The sequence below is a fragment of the Salarias fasciatus genome, chromosome 1, assembly GCF_902148845.1.
Source record: "Salarias fasciatus chromosome 1, fSalaFa1.1, whole genome shotgun sequence".
Taxonomy (NCBI): Eukaryota; Metazoa; Chordata; class Actinopteri; order Blenniiformes; family Blenniidae; genus Salarias; species Salarias fasciatus.
In genome coordinates this window covers 18,233,457-18,256,891 of record NC_043745.1, presented here as the reverse complement: position 1 = coordinate 18,256,891, position 23,435 = coordinate 18,233,457, and the positions used below count along the sequence as shown (strand labels likewise).

At 40.4% G+C, this 23,435-nt stretch overlaps 2 protein-coding genes across 2 annotated transcripts; one reads left to right on the top strand and one right to left on the bottom strand.

Moving 5' to 3' along the window:
• Nucleotides 1-275: 275 nt before the first annotated feature.
• ddx21 (DEAD (Asp-Glu-Ala-Asp) box helicase 21) lies at nucleotides 276-9,016 on the bottom strand. The gene is made up of 16 exons (XM_030091952.1): nucleotides 8,866-9,016; nucleotides 7,055-7,282; nucleotides 6,725-6,847; nucleotides 6,163-6,238; nucleotides 5,537-5,715; nucleotides 5,340-5,457; nucleotides 4,900-5,085; nucleotides 4,623-4,768; nucleotides 4,333-4,482; nucleotides 4,032-4,193; nucleotides 3,706-3,825; nucleotides 3,240-3,313; nucleotides 2,630-2,789; nucleotides 2,356-2,490; nucleotides 1,824-1,868; nucleotides 276-1,342 (listed from the first exon to the last, which is right to left on the bottom strand). Exons 1-16 carry the CDS (start codon nucleotides 8,947-8,949, stop codon nucleotides 1,064-1,066), a joined length of 2,265 nt encoding a protein of 754 aa, XP_029947812.1. The 5' UTR covers nucleotides 8,950-9,016; the 3' UTR covers nucleotides 276-1,063.
• Nucleotides 9,017-13,886: 4,870 nt separating this feature from the next.
• Nucleotides 13,887-23,435, top strand: LOC115393550 (globoside alpha-1,3-N-acetylgalactosaminyltransferase 1-like). The gene is made up of 11 exons (XM_030098591.1): nucleotides 13,887-13,983; nucleotides 17,346-17,387; nucleotides 17,578-17,712; nucleotides 18,318-18,350; nucleotides 18,988-19,122; nucleotides 19,303-19,411; nucleotides 20,602-20,715; nucleotides 20,973-21,089; nucleotides 21,402-21,535; nucleotides 21,757-21,834; nucleotides 22,393-23,435. Exons 1-11 carry the CDS (start codon nucleotides 13,919-13,921, stop codon nucleotides 22,538-22,540), a joined length of 1,110 nt encoding a protein of 369 aa, XP_029954451.1. The 5' UTR covers nucleotides 13,887-13,918; the 3' UTR covers nucleotides 22,541-23,435.

Below are 23,435 nucleotides of genomic sequence, written 5' to 3'. Positions count from 1 at the left end.
CAATGATGGAAGACATGGAGAGCGCTTCACTTCAGCCAGTGTTACTGACATACTGAATTTTGTGTAAAATCCACCACTTCATTTCAATAAATTGTTCCAGATGAGAAAATCCTTCCATGCTTCTAATTCAACGCTCTACCTTCACGACAGATGACTGTTCATGAACTTTTCACAAACATCCCAAACTTTTTCTGAGTAGTGTATCAACTGACTGTCTTGAAAGTATTTCATTCTCCCTTTTAAACCCCTCCACATGGGAAAAAAAAAAGAAACAATACAGGTTGACCTTTTTATTAATGAGCAAGTCATCTCATTCAAATGAATGGAGGCAGTAGACAGAAGTTATTAAATAGAGGCAATTGCAAGGCAATCATCCAAGATATTTTTGGGGAGAGAGATTTCAGCAAAGGGTGCTGCAGCAATCCGACACAGAGCGCATTGTAAAGGTCAGCAGCTGTTTCATCGCTGTTCCCTGAGGGTGAGGAGAACAAACAGCATCTCCTACATGCTCGTATTACGGCGCGCCTTCATGGCATTACAAACACGGCGAGATGTATAATCGCTTTCAGTTTACAAGGTGTGCGGTCAGAAAGGTGAGTACGACGACAAAAGGCCCGAGTCGGATCGCTGTTGCTGCTCCCCAAACACAGAGTCATAAAAATAAAAGTAATAATAATAAAAAAAAAAACATCAATACCATAACTTCTTTATAAGATCAAAAAGTCACCATTTCATATTTTCTGCCATTCAAGACATGGCAACCAAATCATGTGCTCTTTTAAACTGTCGAGAGGTTTAAAAACCGTCATTTTCAGGGTTTTATCTCATGAACTGCCTCATAAAGAAGCATATATCAAGACATCTAAATGCCTGTCAGCCGACTGAGCTGAGGACTGTTTGGGAAAAATGTATTCTTCAAATCCTGGTTTCTAGAAAATGAACTGCACTGTCGGGTTCTGTTCTGTTCATGAATAAGAACGCAGTGTGACTGGTGGAGATCTTGGGACAGCTGTAAGCTGGCGAACACTCTGCCAGCGCCGCTGAGGGTCAGTCAGTCTCGGGGTTAGTGGTCAAAGGCGCGGCTGAAGCTGCGCTTCTGTCCTCTGCCGCCATTCCCCCGGGAACCGCCGTCGCTCCGCCGGAAACCGCCGCCGCGTCCCCCGCCACCACGGCCCCCGCGGCCTCCGAAACCCCTTCCCCTTCCTCCTCTGGACCCTCTGTCGCCGCGGTTACCGCCGCCGGATCCTCTGTCACCGCGGTTACCGCTTTGCTGCCTCTCCTCCAGCTCAGGGAGCTCGGTGGCGATCGACAGCTGAAATCGGCGGCCGTCCTTCCAGCCGTCCTGTGAGGAGCGCCAAAGATTAGATTTCAGCGGGACACGTGCAAACAGGTAAATTTGAATGAACACTTTTTCCCTTACACAATTCAAATCAAACCTTTCATGCATTTCATTTCATTCATTTCACAGTAAATAGGGAAAAATGCTTTTGTATAAACACTGTAGCAGTAATAAAACTGCAATTTTGAAAATGAATCATTAAACAGTGTTTAATAAACAGTGTTTAATAAGTAAAAGTTTGCATTAAAATGTGTAAAATAACTGAGTCATGTCAAAATAATCCAATAAGCTCAGTCTCATCACCACAGATACTCCACATACATTTAAAAGAAAATAGAGATTTTTTTTTTTTTTTTTTTTTTTTAAACTGCTGTTCCCACATTTCAAGTTATTGAAAGTTACTTTGTCTAATCTGAGGCGTGGGATTCGGCACTCGGTGTCCTAACAGTCCAAACCAGGCGGGTTGAGCGGCTTCTGCTCTTACCTGAATCTCCTTGGCTTTGTCGGCCGGCACGTCAAAACAAACTCCCTGTTAGACACAGCGAGGGCGAGATGTCAGTGTTTGTGTCATGAAAGGCGCGATCAGACCTGCAGAGGCGCTTCACAGATCCATATTTCATTCGTTTTCCTGCTGTGGATAATTAGCTTTATACTTAGCATGTTACCGAAGCATCACAATTCAAATCGAAGACGTTCAATGAGTTCCTCCCTTAATTTGCATTTTGATCTACTAGTGGGTTACCAACTCCAATCTGCCAACTGTTACCATTTGTGTGTCACGGTGGGGCGTTTTCTTTGGTAGAAAAACAATTTCAAGTCAAATAAGAAACCCGACTGGCTGCTCGTGGGGGTCAACACTTAAAACTGCTGCTATTCAAAACTACATGATAGAAGTCAGATTTTTTGTTTTAATAATTTCACATGCAACTCTCAAGTTCAACACAATTTAAAATGAGGTGAAGAAGTGCAGCATGTTAACTCCAGCAGAACACACACACACACACACACGTTCTTACCGTTTTGCCTTTGAGGAAGGTCATCCTGTGAATCAGGTTCTCCATCTCCTCTCCAAGCTGTTCTTTGATGCTTCTCCAGGCGTAGCCGATGTTATGCATGGGCTGAGAACACACCAGCTGCATTGTCGCGAAGCCCTGTGGAAACAAACCATGAGCAAGGCAGGGTCAGTTACGACAAACCCAGAAGAGAGTCTTGTGGGAGGACGGACGTCGTGCTCTCATCTCAGGTGGAAAGCGAGCGTCGCACGTCGAGGAGCAGGCCTGCGAGACTTACTGCGTCCGAGTTCATCAGTGATCTCTGCTCCAGAGCCGTGGCTCCAGAAATATGCGCCAGGGCAGCAGCAAGAGCCTCCACTGCTCCTTTCTCCTCGATCAGCTTCTCTGCGGACGCTCTGAAGTAGTTGATGGCGGTGGCGGGAACAGAGTCCAAAAATCTGGAAAAGAGAGAAAAAAAAATGTAAAAAATATCAAAAGAACATTCACAATCTAATGAATTCCTTCAGAAAATCAGTTTCAAGCTATGCTAAGTCAGGCATAGGCTTTCGGGAAACACGTAACAAGTGCATAAAAAAAAAAGAAAAACAGCCAGAGAAAATTTGATAGTTTTCTCTGTATTTTGAATAGTTGCAATAGGAGTTAAAAAGCTGACCTGATAGAATAAAATGTTTTTGAGAAACTGCTTTTTGACTATCTTGATCTGCTGGCATTTTATAGCTCTAAAATCAAAGCGACTTTCTTTTTTTTTTTTTTTCAGTGTACCTGTACACTGACTGCCAGGCTTCCAAAGTGACCGTGAGAATCCACCACTGAACACTGTGGCCGTCGGTCTCATTCTTATTTAGTAACTGATTCCTATCGGGGCTCACGACTCATATTTTACCCACCTGGCAGCGTCTTTGCTTGATGACTTGATGATATCGTTGGCAGTGGGAACACCGACTCGCCTGAACGTGATGCCCTGGAATGAAAGCAAATGAAGGGACTCTGTATGAAAATTACTTTAGGAATGTCTCTTGCTGAGCCACACAAAGTGCAATGAAATTTTAAAAACTTCCACTGGAAATTAAATTCTCTCAGACAAGTGAAGACTTGGCTTCTGATACTGTTGCAACAATGACATTTCCAAAGAAATCAGAGAGTCAGAGTCACCAAATACACAAAAAGCATTTCAGACTGAAGGAGGAAAACTTAATCCCAGGAAAACATGCAAACGTGACACATAACACACCTGAACCTGGGATGTTCTGGCTGTGAGGTAAAGCTGCCAACCGCTACACCACCAGGCCCCGCCCCCCGACATGTCTGCACAGCAGCTCAAACTGCTTCAGTAATGTTTCTAAAGACACCTACTGCTTTGTTTTCCACGTAGCGCAGCTGGTCCTCTTCTCTCCTCTGGTAGAAACAGATGCAGATTCCAGTCCTGCCTGCACGGCCCGTACGTCCAGAGCGATGGATATACGACTCCACATCCTGACAAGCACAAACACGACAGCTCTCAGAGGACTGGGATGTGAACGGGCCTTAAAAAGCTAAGTAGCTAAAGTAGCTGCATCTTTATTTAAATCAAGCTTGAGGTGGGAAAAGAGAATGAAAATCATCCATTATAACAGTTATAACAGCACTTTTTTTTAAACTGAGTATTTTGAATATTTCTGATAACTGGAACAACAACACACCTTAGGTGGAGAACACTGAACCACCAGATCCACTTCGGGGATGTCTAATCCACGAGCGGCAACGTTTGTAGCCACCAAAACCTCAAAGGAGCCGTTCCTGAAGCCTTTCAGCGTCGTCTCCCTCTGCTTCTGTGGGATGTCGCCATGAAGGGACTGGGAGCTCTGAAAGCACACGGGCAACAACGGATAAAAATAGGACACTTTTTAACAAATCCACCGTCACAGAATGCCCTGCATTTCTCTAAATCACATCCACGGAACCAACAGTGCATGTGCTCTGTGTACGACGCTCCTGCTGTACCTGTTTGATGGACGCGTTCAAGGCAAGTTCATTGGCCTCTTTCTTTGTCTCGCAGAAGACGATGGTCCTGCCGTGGCTGCCGCTGTACACCTGGATCACGTCTCCGATGACGGCTGCACGCTGTGACCAGTGGCAGGCAATGGCCAGATGCTGCAGAAAACAGACGGGCCGAGCAGAGAGAGCCAGTGAGTGAGGAAAGATCGTTGATCCAGTCGGCAGCTTTTAACCTGCTGTAAGGCCACCTCTCACACCACTTTGCCCATGTTTATCGCTTTCACGCACAAACTTACTTCAACTGTTGTTGCGGCCTTCTGGGTTTTCTTTCCAATCAGGTCAACGTGTTTGCAGTCTGGTCTCATGTATTTCTTGGCCACGTCGTACACCCAGGGGGGACATGTGGCCGAAAACAGAAGCGTCTGTGGGTTGCTTTCACCCTCTATAAATGGAAAGCACGTTCATGGTATGAAATCCTACAGACGGTCATTTCTATTGACTGAAACCTTCCACCCGGTGCCAGTGGATATCTATAAATACATGGAGACTGAATGTGAAAAACACACGCTTTACCTCTTTGATATGAAGAACTCAGAATCTCCTCAACTTGTTCAGCAAATCCCATGTCCAACATTTGGTCCACTTCATCCAGAACAACATGCTTCAGCTGTGTCAGGTTGAGTTTGTTGTTTTGAAGGTGGTCCTTGATGCGACCAGGGGTCCCAACCAAGATATCGATGCCATTACGGATCGCATCAACTGGACAACATGAGATGAATCAAAATAAATTATCATGCACATAGCAAGTTGTTACAGCAACATAAAATTACATGTATACAATTAAAATAAACAAACAGTCATCTTTCTGGAACTTTATTCAATTATTGAGGTCTTTCTGATCAGCCTTTTACTTTTTTTGCTGGGAGCTTTAGGACAGACACGAAACAAATCTCTCGAGTTGCACTTGTTTCTAGATGCATCAACACAGATGGCAGAGTTTACAGCAGACTCACCTTGTGGGTTGTAGGAGCTGCCTCCGTAGAAACAGGAGATGGACAGTTTCTTGGAGACGTCTTTGAAGTCCTTGGCGACCTGGATAGCCAACTCTCTGGTGGGCGCCAACACAAGGACCTAGAGACAGCGCCGCTCGGTCAGAAAACAACGCTCAAACTGAGAATGATGCTCAAACAGAGAGTGTAGAGCAGTGCACCTTGGGAGGACGGCCTCGGGCCCTCTCCGCCGGGTCCCTCTGCAGCTTCTCCACCAGAGGGATGGCGAAGGAGAAAGTCTTTCCAGTTCCTGTGCGGGCCTGAGCGATGACGTCCTCGCCATCATAAACAGGATTAAACGTCTTTACCTGAATGTCAAACAGGTAAGTGACTCCCCGAGCTGAAGGAGAGTGACCAGTGGAGAGAGGAGGAGAGAACAGAGACACACACAGGATTAATGGGGATTTAACACAGTCTGAAAGCCCACCGGTGTCACCGTGGGCACCGTCCATTTTTCAGAAGGAAAAGAGTCCATTTAAAGAGAACTAGTGTTTGTATTCCTTATCCATCATAGTTCACATCAAATTCTACTTAATCTTTTTATTATACAGTTCAATGTAGGACGAATAAGTCCTCCACATGTCAGAGTCATGGACATACAAAAAAGAAAAAAAAAAGAATCAGGTGGTCAACGACCAGGCTGATGCAGTCTTCATCATTTCAAATTTAACACTGACTGAACCAGGAATCTTGCAGTCATGTTGAAATCTTAATGTGTCCCAGAGGTCCTTCTGAGATTTTGCTGTCATGAAATGTTTCACAGAAAAATGACAATACAAATTTGTACCTTTCAGTTTATCAATGGTGACGTCAGAGATTCTGAAGTTGGAGAAGGCGCCCTCCTTCTGCTCCGGGGTCTCCTCCTAGACAGACAAGCAGTCCGTACAACTTCAGCATTTCATACAGGTCAAAACAAAGTAATTACATATGAACTAGGTACAAAAAGCCCCACACTGAGTGTTCGGCTGTAAATTCCTATTGTGACATTTGTTGGCAGTCATTTTCACTGTCTGACTGAATGATGCCACATTTGCAAGAAAACAAAACAAACAGCCAAGTGGAGAACCGGTCTGCTTCAGGAGCACTGCTGTACGGGAGCAAAAGGGCAGAAATATGCTTGTTTGGAGTCAAGTAGTTTGGTAGTTTGGTCAACAAATGACCAAACTATCAAACACAAAATGAGTTTGAAGGCTCTTCATGACGAGAGGGAAAACACACCGACATAGCAAACAAACAAATCATGAACATCGTTTTCATTCACACAAATTATTCAACATCAAACAGAAACCAGCTCAACTTCTTGGGAAGACAATTATTCATTATTACTGAACATTCACCCAAAATCCCACCGTTTCTTTTTCGCTGTCACTGGGGGATTCGTCGCTGGAAGCTGACGGGGTCTGAAGGGGGGTGTTTGGGGTGGAATGTCCATTGGTTTCTGCTTCTGCATTCGCTTGCTTTTTCTTGTTTTCCTAAACACAAAAGGTAAAGTGAGCAGAGTGTGGCTTCATACAGAAATATAGAACCAAAAATGGCAATTTACATTTTGAAATTATTCTATCAAGCAACCAGTCACCCTATATACAACTGATCAAGTCATGAAATGTGAAGGATGCATTAAAATGTATTTTTCAGAGAATTTCTTGGCATCGAGTGTGTGCAAATAAAACAGCACTGACCTGTATGTCTCCTTTCTTCTTCTTCTTCTTCTGTTTTGGTGTTTCAACACCGTTACTGCCTCCATTCATCATAACGGGCTCCTCTGTGTGGCCGTTCACTTGGTCTGCTTCCTGTTTGTCTTTTTTCTTTTTCTTCTTTGGTGCTGGAGGCTCACAGTCTGGGTCTTCCTGCTGCTCCAACAGCTGCTGCTGCTTCTTCTTCAGTTTCTTACCTTCCTTGGTCTTAACCTGGTTGTAAAACAAAAGAATGGGGAAAACTCAGTAAAACTGTTGCACCAGTGCTGTTTATTAACAGAAGAATGGAATGAAAGCCCACCCGATAACTGTATTCCAGTTAGCCATTTATGCATCACATGTCACAATAGTTAAGACAGAATTTCAACAAACTGGAGACAATTAAATTTTTATTATAATAGGATAATTACATATTTATTTTTACCGCTTTTAATATGATAGGTTTTCAGGAAAGGTCCAATTTTTTTCCTACATTATACTAGCGATTGCTTATAGGGAACTGAACAAGGACATCAATAAAATAAACATTCACACAGTGAATGTGTTTTTCTTTTCACAGTGGTGGACTGGTGAGCGGAGTAATTTCACACAGATCGGGCAACTGGGCAGAAGCACCTCTCTGCATGGAGGTTAATTGAAGACTCTTTAGCAATGCATTTCTTCTTTTTGTAGGGAATTGTGTTTTCCTCGTTCAAAGAACATTGACCATTTGTCTGCATATTTTTGGTTTACATGAAACTACATCACTTCCTGTCCAAGTATTGTTTCAAAATTACAATCTGTACAAGCCCAGTTTAAACACCTGGATGTAAACCACAACCCTCACTGTATTAAGGATGCATCAGGTGCAAACGAGTGTTGACTACAGGCAGCCACTTGGCCAGAAAGCATTTGGAACCAAGCAGAAAAAGTCAATACTTAAACTTTTAAAATAAAGTTGGGTTTCCTGAATGAAGCCTACTCAAAATGTTTGCTCACACACATTCGGGTCTGTTTCAAATCACTACTAGGAATGGCAGCAGACCATCAACTCTAACAAGGAGGTGGTTACTCATGCATCCATGTTCAGAGGGATAAACTGAAAATGAGTCCTGACAGCAATAACGTCTTCCTCTTCTTAAGTCAACACATTTACATTTAGTAATATAAAATATATATATTGCAAATCTGTCAGTCTTTTTCCACAAGCGATGAATAATAATGAAGATATTGACGTGATGAAAACATGGGAATTATCTGCCAAGACGCACTCCGGTGCTCTGAATTCACAATAGTTTCAGTTAGAGCATTTTTATATGTAAAACACTACTGAAACATGATAGAATGCTTCGAGCGCACGAGGAGACACTCCAGCCAACATTTTGTTTGCGACACAACCAGCTGACGCTTACGTCATCAGAACGCGCCCTCAGCGCTGATCTACACACGTGCGAGCGGTCCCTTTAAGGTTTTCAGACGTCGTCAGCCGAATCCACCAAGCCTGTAGATCAGCTCAGGGACACATGGCCCCGACACGTGACCCGCAACTTTAGCACAGCTACACGTTCCTAAAGAATGCTAACGTTACCGGAACGAGGACGTTCACAAAACATACCAAAATACAAAGAAAAGAGAAGCGAAGCTGAATTGCTTGACTTCTACCCCCGAGGTCACACAGACTGGTTGACTTGTTTTTCCGAGGTTTAGAGTTGGCACATGTGGCCGCATGTAGCCAAACAGAGGAGTCGAGCAGGACGTGACAGACAGACCAGATTTGTTTTGGGATTCTTCGAGCCGACAGCCTTCATTCAGCTCACCTTCATGGTCTTCACTTCCGCGGCGGTGTCCACAGTCTCTTCCATTTCGGCATCTTGAGTTTCAAGGATGATTTTTGACGGCATTTTCCTTCTCAGATGGAGTCCCTCGGTAGACACACGTTTATCCCGACGGGCACGCGGGTGGAAAGGAACGCGCACGGTGCTGAGTCGCCAGATCTCGCGAGGGAAGTGAGCACCCACCCTCCTGAAAAACAACAGTTTTGAAATAAAATGGAAAAGAGATAAAACAAAAAACAAAACAAAACACAACAAAACAAAAAGAAAGAAAGAAATTAATCTGAAAACATTTACCGCAAAACAGACTTTATGGAACTCTTAGCCAAATTAGTATTTTTGGCACAGCAGCAAACAAATTCACTTTTCTTTTAGTTTGAGGAATTTAAGGCAGTTTGAGACCTACAATTGACATTCGCACACATAATGTAAATTGAAAGTATGAAATAATTGCAGAAACCTTGTAAAGAAGTTTTTTTTCCTCAAATTTTGCTCAGTGTGGTCCAGGAATTTCTCAACATAAATAATAAAAGACAACATCATGCGTAAAAACACAACACAATGTTCCAGTGAACTCTACATTTTAGAATACTTAGACGCAAGTCCAATAAATACAAATGATGCGATTCTGATCTTGGAAGAACGTGGAAAAAAAACAATCAGCACTCGCACGCGCTGCATTCCACATGTAATGATTGATCATTCCAGCAGATGGAGCTCTGCGACATGCTAAAGTTTTGTTCTTGAACGCTGCAGTCTGTTGTGACATTACAGGGAGTGGCTGCACCAGAGAGTTGGGTGTTCATGGAAGGTGAATTCTGACACAACAAACATCAACTAATGACACCATAAAGATGTATTGATCCCAGGCTAATAAACTACTTAAGTGTTTTTTTGTTTTGTTTTCCAAAAACAACTCAGTAATATATTTAACACAGTACTTTTGTCCCAAAGTCAAAATAACACGATGGCACAACACAAAAACAAGTAACCAAAACCGAAATCAAACAGTGGAGTGGGGCAAGTACGGAGCCCTGGACATGACATGGTAAAAAAATAAATAAATTGTGGCCACATCATTCATCATTCATATACTGAACAGTTCAGTAAAGTTGGCAGCATATTGACAGATACGGACTTTCAGTCTCAATAACTCTTTAACAAAATGTCAGGAACATACGAAGGGCGCTGCATCCCATCGTTGTGAGGTGGACGATATGCGACAAGTTCATTTTTATTAAAAAATATCTGTCTATCAAGCAGCAGAAACAACATTGATTTCAATCAGCACCCGGTAGTGCTGCGGGCTTCAGGGACCGTCTACAATTTACAAGACGCAGCAACAGTGAAGACAAATACCATATCCAATAAATTTGATAGGAGACAAATGAAGGTTGTAGCGATTATGGTGACACTGTAGTAAATCCCAGTGGTGGTATTACGTTTTTTTTGTTGTTGTTGTTTTAGTTGTTGGTTTTTTTTTTGTTTTTTTTTTTTAGCTATTTGTCTTCACTGTTGCTGCGTCTTGTAAATTGTAGACGGTCCCTGAAGCCCGCAGCACTACCGGGTGCTGATTGAAATCAATATTGTTGAAATCAAGACAGATATTTTTAATAAAAAATGAACTTGTAGCATATCGTCCACCTCACAACGATGGGATGCAGCGCCCTTTGTATGTTACTGACATTTTGTTAAAGAGTTATTGAGACTGAAAGTCCGTATCTGTCAATATGCTGCCAACTTTACTGAACTGTTCAGTATATGAATGATATAACTAATTCGTGGGAACGAATTAGTAATTCGTGCGCACGATTTAATTATTTCGAGGGAACGAATTAGTAATTCGTGCGCATGATTTATTAATTCGAGGGAACGAATTAGTAATTCGTGGCCACAATTAATTTTTTTTTTTTTACCATGTCATGTCCGGGGCTCCGTAGACAAGAGACCTTTTGTTAGTTTGATCTTCTGTTAAGTTGACATAATCAGATTCAAATAAACGGGTCCTTTTCTCCTATTTTCGTGTCAATTTAACAGAAAATTAGACTAACAACAGGTATTTTGTCCGTCCACAAGGACCTTTTCCATAGACTGCATCTATTTAGTTTGAAGTTCTGCATCATTGTCTTTGATAAACCTTTACTTAACCTCTTCTTCCGGTTCCTCCAACTTAAGGGGATATAAATCAGTTTTTGCGTCTCTCTGTGTCTGAGACTCTTCATACAGGCACAGTAAGCAGCCTAGCTGTCTGGATGAGTGGGAGGAGCTCTGAAATCAGACAACAAAAGGCCATTCATCGAATCTTCTTTTTATTCAAGTTGTTAGTATTCCACAAAAAAAAAAAAAAAAAAAAAAAAAAAAAATCCACAACACACCACATAGTCTTTCTATCTTCACAGTGTCACACCCATATCATTTCTGAAGAAACAACAACATGACATTCAAATGTCCTCCAAGTCATAATTCATCCTTTCGAACATTTGCTCATATGATACTATTTGGAGTATTGTTCCAGTTTATTCTGTTTACTGGTCTGGTGAGAACTGTTTGTTCTCCCTATACCTGTGCCCTCCTCTCCCGCAACCTATGCCCTCTCACATACAGCCTGCGCCCAACCGAACCCACCAAGTCTCCAAATCATAAAATGATAAAAATATTTAGATCAACAAAATAACCTGCTAAGAATAAGTATAAATGGCTCCTACTGATATCATTTTATGTCATTTTGTAACTTGTTGAATGTATTGTAAAAGGGAGTTTTTCCTTTCCACAGTCGCTTATGCTTGTTCATGTGGATCTTTTGGGTTTGCTCTGTAAAAGTGTCTAGAAATGACTATGTTGTAATTGGCACTTTATAAATAAAGCTGAATTGAATTGAATTAAACACCTGCGCTGCTTCCTTGCGTGCCTTTACCAGATAACACTTTTTGAGAAATGTCAGTTTGACTTTAGAGTGAACCACAACAAGAATCACAACGGTGCAATCTGAACTCGCATAACATGTCAATCCTGGTCAATAGAATGCAATAGAATAGAAATACTTGCACATTTTTTAAACAGACAGACGCACTGTCTGCAAATGGTTTAGCTTCCATTGCTCAGAAAAGTTAGTGGAGCTCTTGTTATATGTACCTCAGCAGTCTATGAAATACAACATGAAGCGCTCAATCTTTTTAATTTATTTATACTTTCACTTGAGAATGTCTTCAGGAGACATAACATCAGCTTTCTCTGTCACGCAGATGATACGCCGCTGTATAATTCCGTTTTAAATGTCTTTAATAATCATATCAGTTCATATGATGTTATAAGTGAACTTTGCCAAATCAAAACATATCAGAAAGGGACAGAAAAAGAAAACCTGACACTGATAGACATTAACACAAGAAAACATAAAACAGTGATGTTTTGTCTATCGTGCTGATAAGGACATTTCTGAATACCCAGGGTCTGAGCAGAGAGAAGGGCCCCTGAAAATCCTGAGTGTTTTTATTTTCAATCAAATGGGCCCTCCAATTAAGTGGTGTCATAACTTATTTCAAGTACAATGATAACATCAACTGAGAGAATGAACTTCACGTCACAGTCCACCCGACATATTGGACATTCTGGGGGCCCCTCTTGAAGGCACAAAATGGTTTAGAACACTCGACAGCGACCGGAGATAATAGTGCAACATCAGTGAGCCCAGGGTGAATGAAGGGCCCAGGGCTCGACATCATGCTGCCCAAAAAGTATAAATCGGGGTATCAAAAGAAGAAAGACAGGAAAGAAAAAGAAAGAAGGGAGAAAACTGTTGACTACTTTCTTTCCCAAAGGGTGAACTGAGCAGAAACGGCTGCAGACTGGTAGACTCGCTGCCTAAATGCCGGTTGTTTACTTTAAGTTTAGAATAAGTTACTTTGGTTCAGTGCGTGTGCTATAGTCTATTATCAACCCACACAGCAGAACTGAAAGTATAACTTCATGCTGAGACTTGAGAAATGATAAACCTAGCAATATTTCTGCAGCACACATCATATAACTGGGGTCTCAAGTGCACACTTGTAATACATTAATTGAGCAATAAAGCAATTTATTATTTTTGTCTGATAAAAAGCCTTCATATTGCAGTGCTGTGCTTAAGCTATTGTCATATTGCTATTGATAAAAAAATGTTTGTACACAAACCAGATGTAGCCTAGTGTATTTGGGCAAAAGTAGCCCACATGCAACAATTCAGGTGGAGAATGAAAGAACCACTCGTCAATATGATGTGATCCGATTGTAACTGTGAGACAAGTCTGCTTCTGCACATTCACACTCATTACAAATTGGACAGATTTAAGGAAATGTTTGATGTAACTTTGCATTGGAGTTAGTACAGTCTGTGCAATATATTTCACCATTTCCATATATATCACCAGTATATTTCCATATATCACCTGAAGACACTGGGCCAACTGAAGCCTTCCTTAACTGAATCTTACAAATCAAATCCTGGATGTAAAAGAACTGTTTACAGGTCAGCCTGGACAAGACTTTAAATGTGTCAGGTTTACCATTTCCTCCTCCTGATGGGCAAACCTGATCGTGAACTGATTATTTACACTTTTATTGCTTCTCGAATTGTAGTTCTCTTTATACTTTTTTAACACAACTGTTCTTTAACAAAGTCCAAGCTGTACATAATTCCAAAATGCTGAAAAACACGCCCTAAGCTCAGTCCTATATGGTAAAGAAGTGCATGCATTATTTGGCAGGGCACATTTTAAGAGGTGCCACTCGGCATGCACTCAAAACTAGCCGCATCAAGGGAGCAGGAGGGTTTCGGGAGTCAGCACAGACGACACACAGCGATCAGAAGGTCTTTCCTGGAAGCAGAGCCCGCGAGGCGGGCACCACGGTGGGTAAACGGACGATCTGGTGCAGATGAAGATGACTGTCAGTCTCAGGTGCGCCCTGAGCTCCGCCCACCGCGCAGACAGCGGCTCCGTGCAGAGTTAACAGTCACACGGTTTGTTCAAGCAGAAGTGAATGCCTGTTCCGGCAGGAGAACATGTTGCGGAACATGTCGAAGACCCACGTTTTCATCATCGCTGCTTTAATTCTCATGGTTGTGGGGTAAGTCTTTTACTTGTGCTTTATGATAGTGATTGTGTTTTGAACCAAACCAGAACTTAATTGTTTAATTGACTGAAAACCATCAAACTGTCTTGAATCCATTGTACCTCGTAATGACAGTGATTATAATAATAATAATAATAATAATAATTATTATTATTATTATTATTATTATTATTATTATTATTATTATTATTATTATTATTATACAATCTTAGTTTTATCAAAACCTGCATCACCTGCTGTGAGTAGCAGAATGATAAATGAGAATTCACGTGAGTCTAAAATTAATGTACACACTGAACATACATGTGGCTCCAGGACTGCAATATCTTTATATTTGCATGAAGTCAAGCCCAACAACACAGACTATAACTGATGAGTTTGAGGTTGTTGTTTTTCTCCAGTTAATTGGACAGAACAGCTGCTGTTGTGTGTGCTCACACAGGGGTAGGCCTGTATATTTTCTGTTCACTTTTCTGATTAAATGCTTGCCGCAGGCAAGGCAAGACAATGCAAGTTATTGCAGTGCTGCACGAAGAGAAAGAAACATTAAAACACAGAAACAAAGGAAGATATCAGAAAACAGAAGCGCATAAAAAAAGACGAACACGAAGAATTTTAAAATGAAGCTCATTAAAAATGGGTTTGGAATCGTGTATTTTGTGCTTTCTCATATTGGTATTTGGTGTCCCAAATCATACCACGAGTATTACATCGTTTAAAAAATTAAATAAAAAATAAAGAAAAAAAAATCATAAAAATGCGTACTTCAAATTTCTTTTGTTTCACTTTTAGAGTATCTGTTCCTGGTATCACTTCTTCTGCATTTTTTCCTACATCTTGATTTATATAACAGAGCTGTGAAAACATGATTAAAAGTAAATGTTCGTTATATTTCTTAGTATAAAGGAAGTCTGATGAAAGTTCATAGATGCATACAATTTAAGACCTTTTTCAAAATCATGTCTAGCTAAAGTAACATTTTCAATAGACGCTTAACCTTATAACTGCAGAGCTCTGACCTACTTGAGGTTATTTGTCAGTGAGTGTAACCGCAGCACTTCCTGTCACTCCCGCCTGCAGAAAAGTAATGCAGCTGTGGCAAAGTGTTTTAGCTGGTTGCACATTGAGTCCTCTTCCCCTGTAATATTTTGAAAGTGTTCAAAATGTACTCGTTCACATGTTCAGATTTGAATTAATTTTTAAAAACTTCATGTTAACGTTTTTTGCCTCTTTCCCTTTTCATTGGCAGTTAACCGTGACTTCCTGTGGAATATTCGGTTCATCATCTCTATAAGCTTTCAGTAGAATCTCTGAGTCATTCAGGCTTTTTACAGGCACCCTGCACGTGGGAGTGCCTGCAAGATTCAATCAATAAAGCACTTTATACTCATAATACTTTCAGAAAATCAGGACCGTTATGTGGTTTTGTAATGGTGCAAACGCTTCTGATGTAGAATGCTTTAATCATCATAATATATGACAGATGCCATTGGTATGTGTGCAAAAAGAAATGCAAGCTGTATAAACCTGTAGGTTAAAAAAAATACTAACTGATGCAATCAACATTAGAAAGATTTTCATAACGCTTGTTATTGTCAAAGTGGTGCGATGCAATCTTCTTCCTGTGTGCTTCAGGAGAGCAGAATCAGTCAGGAAACCATCGTGATAGATGGGTAACTTTATGTGGTTTGTTAAAGCTCTGTGAATCCAATTCATCTTTATAAAGGACTGAAACAGTCACAGGAAAATCAGAGAAATACACAACAAAAACTTCCAAAAGACAAATAGATTTAATACAAGAAAAAATTAAAAACAAGTAGAAAAAAATACATTAAATGCCAGCATCTTACATGGTGCTAAAAGCCAAGAAGATGTGGGTTTAAAGGTTTAATTCAAAAAGGTAGAAATAAAGACGTTCATCTGATGTTCCATATAGTTGAGATCTCTGGTGCTGCTATAAGTTGTGGAATGAGCTGGACATCGGACAGGGCCCTCACTGTCCACGTTTAAAAGAAATCTTTAAAGAGGTTTTTATTCCTTGGTTTTCCACCCAGCTTGAGTCTCTGCTCCTGTTTTTATCAGTGTCTTTTACCGTTTATCTTGCACTTCATGTTTTTATGACTGTTTATTTACAGAACTTTGTTCCAGCAGGAGTTCTTTAAAGTGCTCGAGAAACAAAGTTGAGTTAAAGTAGGATGGGGCAAGACTGTGAAGGGATTTAAAAGTAGATAAGATCATCTTAAAAAGGATTCTAAAATAAAGTGGTGTTTGTGCTGTTTGTGTGCTTTGGTTCTTCAGAGTCCTGCTTTTGAAAATCTTATTCAGATTGTCGTACTCTTGAATAAAGTGTTGTTGCGATTCATGATACCTGTGCTCTTTTCCTCTCTCTCTCTCTCAAAAAAAAAAACAAAAAAAAACAAGGATTTACATGAACAAACTTGTTTGTGTGTGTTTGTAAAGCAATCAGTAATCTCCCCATAAAAGGATCAGAGACTGAGGTTTTGTCGTAATGTGCCAATGGGCAAAAATTCAAGTGCAAATGTGATTTTATTTCCTTGAAACTTTGTGAGCCTCATATCAGGTCTGACACACCTGAGCGCATTAGGCCTGTTAATGTTTAACTGTGGATTTCTCAGCAAACAGTTGGTTGAATGCTGCTGTAACCAACATGTGTTCCTGAGCTGAAAAGGCCCACAGAGGCTGGAAGTGATAGGTAACATATTAAACTATTATCCGTCGTTGTGAGCTGGCAGCAGGATTAAGTCGTCGACTCTCAACCACAATCTTTCTGTGCTTTTTTCAGCTATATCTACATATCCCTGTACTTATCCCTCGTATATCTGAGCTCTCTGTTGTGAAATACTGGAATGCTGAAGCATTCTGTTTCCAAAAGCTTGTACAGACACATAGTTGGTATGAATTTAATTGTTACAGTTGGCGGCTCCTCCCAATAAATCACTTTCTTGACATGGCAGCAATGTTGTTAGGCTTCTCACTCTTTAAATTCTGCTGCACCCTTTGCTTTAACGCTCCACACACTATCCTCAGATAGCCTTTATGTTTCAACAATACATTGAGCTTCATTCGATTCCAGCACATTTCAGTCATGAGACGTTGTTCACAAGGAAGCTGATCAAATCCATGATCAGGCTTTACGTTTGCTCATAAAGTCAGTAACTGTGGAAGTTATTTTGAAAGTTTTCAAACTCCTCTGAGTTGAATGTTGCAAACTAAGTGAGTGGTGCAAAACACTTTGATAACAAGGCAGAGCTTTTTGAGCCATTTGATGATATTGTGTTAATTGTATGACATTTTTAATGTGTTAATAATATATGGATGTTTGTTTGTTTTAATAGGGCCATATATATCTACTCGGGAAACGATATCTCATCCTTAAGGTAAGTCTAACAGCGCAAATAAGAACACACCATCTGTAAATGACACTGAGAAAACCTAATCCTTAGAAATATGTGCGGCGTTTCTGTCACTGATAAAGCTATGTTCAAAATGTGATTTTAAAAACAGCATTGTACTGTTTGTTCTTATGTTGGAACTCATATTTGTTTTTGATCTTGTTTTTTGTTGAAGTGTGTGTCAGCCATGTTATGTAGTTCCCGAGCCAGACAGGATCATCGTGGACACTGATGTCGTGGAAAAAGAAGAAATCAAACCTGTTCCAAGCAGTGACAAGTGGAAGATTGGAGACCTGACGATGCCATCAGGGTGAGAGGCCCTTTAATCACCTGACAGACTGGAACTATTGTTTTAAAAATGCACTTCTGAATGAATGCCCACTAATGTTTATGTCATTTCCCAGTGATCTGCTCATCCATGAACACATCGTTCATGTATCAGCACATAGATTTACTTTATCAGAATAAACATTATGGGCAGTTCAGATCTTTTTTTTTTTTTTTTTTTTGAAAAGGAAAGTACCAAGAGTAGAAGGTACACTTTTTCTCATGCCCTCCTCCTCATTCCTTTTACGGGTGGTATTCATGTTAGTTATAGAGTAGTTAAGCCAAATGCACACCAAATGTTAGCCGAGTGTGTTGTGAGAAAGAGACAAATGAGTCACACAGCACCCGCTATGGAATGACCCGATGAATGATTAACTCATTCTTCTGAATAGGAAAATTATCTTCTGTTAAAGATGAATTACTTTCAGCAGGTGATTTAACACTCCAGTTCTCTAGTTCTCACTTTCATGTTAAATTTCAAGTTCCCATGGATTTTTTGCCACAGTTTTTGTTTTTAACAGCTTTGACCGTCACAGTCTCTTTACAACTGTATAAAACTGAAATGCTGACTTTTCTCTTACTTTCCAGGGTAAAATATGCTCTACCAAGCACACAGATTGGGTAAGGCTTTCAAACTGATGCTGGTTTGATCAGTGATATTGAGATATTCATGCTAAGATAAGAATTTAAGTCATCCGTGTCTTTAGATACAGGATGTGTGACAAGCAGGAAGTTTATTATTAGAGGTGTCAGCAGTGAAGATGGTGCAATCAAACACAAAATGTTGTTGAGGGTTTTACTATCGAGTTGGTGAAAGGAGCAAAATCTGAAAGTCAGTGAGACAGAGAAGCTAAAAGGAAAAAGGAGTACGTGTCTTGTTTTTGCAATGTACAGCAAAACAGTCAGTTGAGGCAAGAGTGACTGATTCTCCTAAACTCAGAAGTTGATCATATTAAAGTTGCTGTTACATCTGGACTTTGCATTTTAGAAGAGAAAACGAAGCTGGACATTTTCATGTAATGTCAGAACGCAGTACTTTTCCGTACAGTACTCCTAATGCACAATAGACGTAGAAAATGAGGATAGATCAGCTGATGTTATTGTTATCTGCATCTAATATCGCCTCACGGCTGAAATTATGTTGAGATTGTAGCCAGACTGCAGATCACAGTTAGACTGGAAGCTCACAATTGTGATTCATACACGTATCCAGAAAGCGTGAGTGCTTCAATCCATTTTTAATCTTCGTTTTTCTCAGGCGCACTGATGTGAACACAGTAACAAACTGGAATGCTCCTCTGGTGTGGGAGGGAACGTTTGATCCAGTGGTTATCGATGCAATCTATAAGAAAATGGACCCAAGAATTGCTGTGGTGGTTTTTGCTGTTGGCAAGTAAGTGCATTGACGGCATGTTGTTGGTGTGAAATAATTCTGAACCATTCTATCAGTTGAGAAACGTAACTTTTTTTAAACTTAAAAAATATTTAACCTTAATTTCTTCCTGTGTTATTTACATTACATTGTTGTTTATCTCAGATGCACTGAAGATTTGACATGCTTCTTTAAAAACAGATACACACGTTTTCTGAGGGGTTTCCTGGAGTCTGGTGAAAAGTACTTTCTAGTCGACTTCAGGATCACTTACTACATCTTCACTGACAACGAGAAAGAGGTTCCCAGGGTAAGTCAAAATTAATTTCAGTGGGAGATGTTGAATCTAAAATAGCTTGGAGTTTGATCAGCTTCTTCTCAGGAAATATTTCAAGGGGCTCCTAAAGTGTGAATGAGGTCTGTTTCAGAAACCAGACCTCCAACACTCCCCGTGATTTAAACCGAAAGTCACAGTCTGGAGAAGGCAAAGCTAACAACCCATATGAAAATAAACCTGAAAGCTTCCATTATATCAAGCAGGGCTACACAAAAATATGAATAACAGTTTTAAATGTCAATCTTGGGGTGATCAAAAGATAAGTTTTTAAATGTAATTAATGACAGGATTTCCATAGTTCATTGAGACGAATCATGTTTTGAATTGAATTCCGTTATTTTGAACTTCAAGGTCGCTATATAATGTTATAATTTGATTTTTACCTTATAAACTGAGGAATGCACCCATTGCAAACATGGAGGATGCTCTGGTCAGGATTTATTTTAGCGCCTGCAAGTGTTTTGCTTGTAAAGTGAAACTGAAAAGAACTCAACAGATGGCTCTGACTGCATCCAACAGCAGCAGCAACTATATGAACTGTGACCTCCTGCACGTCTTATTTTAGAGAGATTTATAGACCGTTTTTATTACTGTCAAATATAAATAAATATTATTGCCATCAAACCCACTTTTGTCCGTTTGGTTAGAAATTTGGGACCACCAGCTGAAGCAGATAATTGAACTCTTCCACATCCATATGTTGTATATTTATAGTGCCTCGCTCCCCCTCTGTTGTTCCTGCTCGTTTTGGTCAACAAAAATGAAGAGGCATTTGCCAGTTTTGATTTTACAAACCACATTTTTGGTCGTTTTACTGATGTGTCTGTAAAGGGGTCTTATTGCTGATCATATGAAAACTTTTTCGTTGTGGTTGCTTGAAGTGAGAGAGCAAGAGACCCCTCTCCTCATGCCCTGTGTTCCAGTCTAAATGTTGGCCGAAACTTGGAGCACTTTTTAACATTTTAATTTTTAATTTAAAAATGTAATTGTTTGACATGCCTAGTCGCAATTAATGCGATTAAAGCTGACTGTCTGAGTTTTTATTAAGTTTGGGTTGTGGATGTGGGACTAATAAAGGCAATTCATTCATTCCATATTACTGAATGTTGGAAGACGATTACGGTTGTAATCTTCTTGTAAATGCTTTTATTGAACTTTTTTAGGTTGCACTGAACAAAGGCCGAAAGATCACAGTGGTCACCGTTCCAAGTGCCACGCGCTGGCAGGACGTGGTGCTCGGCCGAATGAAGTGGGCCACCATCACCATCGACAAACAGGTGACGAGTCAAAGACACTGGACTGTGTGACGCTCCACAGTTTCTCAGATTATTTTATCAAGCATTTACAATCCGCTCTTCAATAATCCCTTCATTACTCTGCTTTGAGTCACCACACAAGTATTTTAGGATAAACAACTAAAGAGTCTCGCTATAAACTCCTGATGCTCTTAGGATCGAGACAGTATTGACAGGAGGATTTGTTTTTCAATTTCGTGTGTTCATTTAACAGTTTAACTCTGTCCTCCATGTTCTAGATCCGTCAAGAAGCCGACTATCTGTTCATGATGGACATCGACAGCGTTTTCCACGGCCGCGTTGGAGCAGAGGCTCTCAGTCGGCTCTCTGCTGTACTTCACCGGGGATACTACAAGGTTTCAATTTTTTCCCTTCATTCCATCATATTCATGCCAAATAATTTTTTTTTTTTGTTTGCTTGTTTTTTTTTTTACCCCTTTATTTCATCATGGCCATGGACGTGATGGACTGTACAAGTTACTCACAAGCTGTCTTCAGCTCAGCCATTAGTACATTACATGCTATGGGCTCATAGACCTGCAGGTTCAGGGGGAACCCTGACACTATTGTTTAATTTTCTGTTTAAGAGCATTAGATTTAAACCAATGTGCTAAACTTAGTAAGTTTTCAAAATATTTTTAATGTCTGTATATGTCTGTTTCTACCAGAGGACAAACAGAGACGACTTTCCATATGAGCGTCGGCCCCAGTCCAAAGCCTATATTCCCATCGATGAAGGAGACTACTACTACACTGCAGCCGTCTGGGGCGGATACCTGGAGGACATGTACAACCTGGTCAAGTAATCAAAATATTCTCCAATGTTTTTGATCCATAGTTTCAGAAAATCAAGTGTTGAACAGAAGCAGACGTTTAGCTGAATTCTAAAAGCAGTTAGGATTCCTTAACTTTTCCTGAAACGCAGTCATGAAAAAAAGGCTTTACAAACAGTTTTGGGGAGTGTGATCTTACACATTCTGCCTGCTGTTCTGCCTCACAGTTGCAACTTTTGTATTTCATCAGATACTGTTATAACATGTCGGAGGAGGACAAAAAGAACAACATTGAAGCTGTGTGGCAGGAGGAGAGTCACCTGAACAGGTATGGTGTCACCTTGTATTCCTGCATTTTCATTGCTGTTATTCCTGATTTTAATTTATTAAACATAAGGGAGGTATATCCAATTTCACAGAGACTGCAAAGAAGCTTTTTTTTAACTGTCCAGTGACTGTTTCTACTTCTTTATCTTGCTTTTAATGGTAAATTAATTCTTTATTCTCCTGAAGATGATGCATACATGCAGTGTGAATTAGTAAGAATCCTAACCTGCCATCATAAGTGGAATCATACTTTCCCTGCTGAAATTACCTCCAGTTTTGGCTTCATCTCCCTTTTATAATTCAGTAATGGGTGGCAACTTAATACAATGACTGACATTACTTGGAGCCGATGACAGGTTGGGAGGACGCATTGCGTGCTCGATCACATTACAGAGGGAGGTATCCACCAATGCCCTCATGGTAACTTCACCCCTGGGAATCCAAAACTCAGTCATGACATTTACAGTATGTCTTTAGGAAAATGGTCAAAATCTTATCTCCTGCATTTCTAACGTCACAGGTTACATGGATTGTGAGTTTGTCTTTCTGGTGCATACAGGTACCTGCTATACAACAAACCCACTAAAGTGCTGTCTCCCGAATACCTGTGGTCTGACTACGACTCGGTACCATCGGACATCAAAGTCGTCAGGATCTCACAGTTGGTTAAGAACTATGCTGAGGTGCGGCCCAACGGCGGACACTGACAGGATGTGGGTTGACATTCAGAAGTGAAACTGGGAAACAGTACGTCTGGAAAGTGCTCTGTTAAACATTTCCAAAGTCAAGGTAATAGAAGGCATATTCTGTGCTCTCTGGAGCCATAAAGCATAATGTGTGGGAACAAAGGCTAACACTTATCTGCACGAGTTTACATGAAGGTGTGTAAAGGACTGACTCTGGTGAGGCGACACCCATGTCAAACATAGCTGGGCTAAATTCGACCTAAGCTAACTGCAGTGCAGGTATGACTCCCCAGTGCTTTTCAGCTGAGAGCAATAAAACACACAGGAAAAAAATGTAGGTGATCTTTATTGAGATCATCTTGTCTCTCGATGTGGAGTCGGGGTGCTTCAGCTGCTGTTACAGCCTGCACGATATCAGCTGCTCTCTGTTGTTTTTGTTGTTTGACAAGCAAAGCACAAAGTCTGGAGCCGAGCATAATTTACGAAGTAATTTCATATGTAAACACCCACAGGCTCTGGACAAACCTTTATTAGTTATAACATATTTTGACTTGAACTTTATTTTACTTACAGTGATTTAGAGTCATAATCACAACAGTTGAAACGAGATTAAAGTGGCTTGTGTGGTACTCTGAAAATGACTAATATATTATTTTTTCAAAGAAACATATTTAATCAGAGTGTGTGCAAAGCACATGTTTGAAGTGTGTGTTTAGCTGGGATGTGAAGAAAATTGCTCCTATCAGGATTTTGCAAAGTGACACTACAAGCTGGGGAATGGAACCCCTTTTGAAATGTGAGGAAAAAAAAGATTTTTACATTTTATTAATGGCATTTTTTTAAATGTGATTTATTTTGTATTACAATGGATATAAAATCAAGATTTTTTTTGCCATATCAAAATCTATTTTGGGTT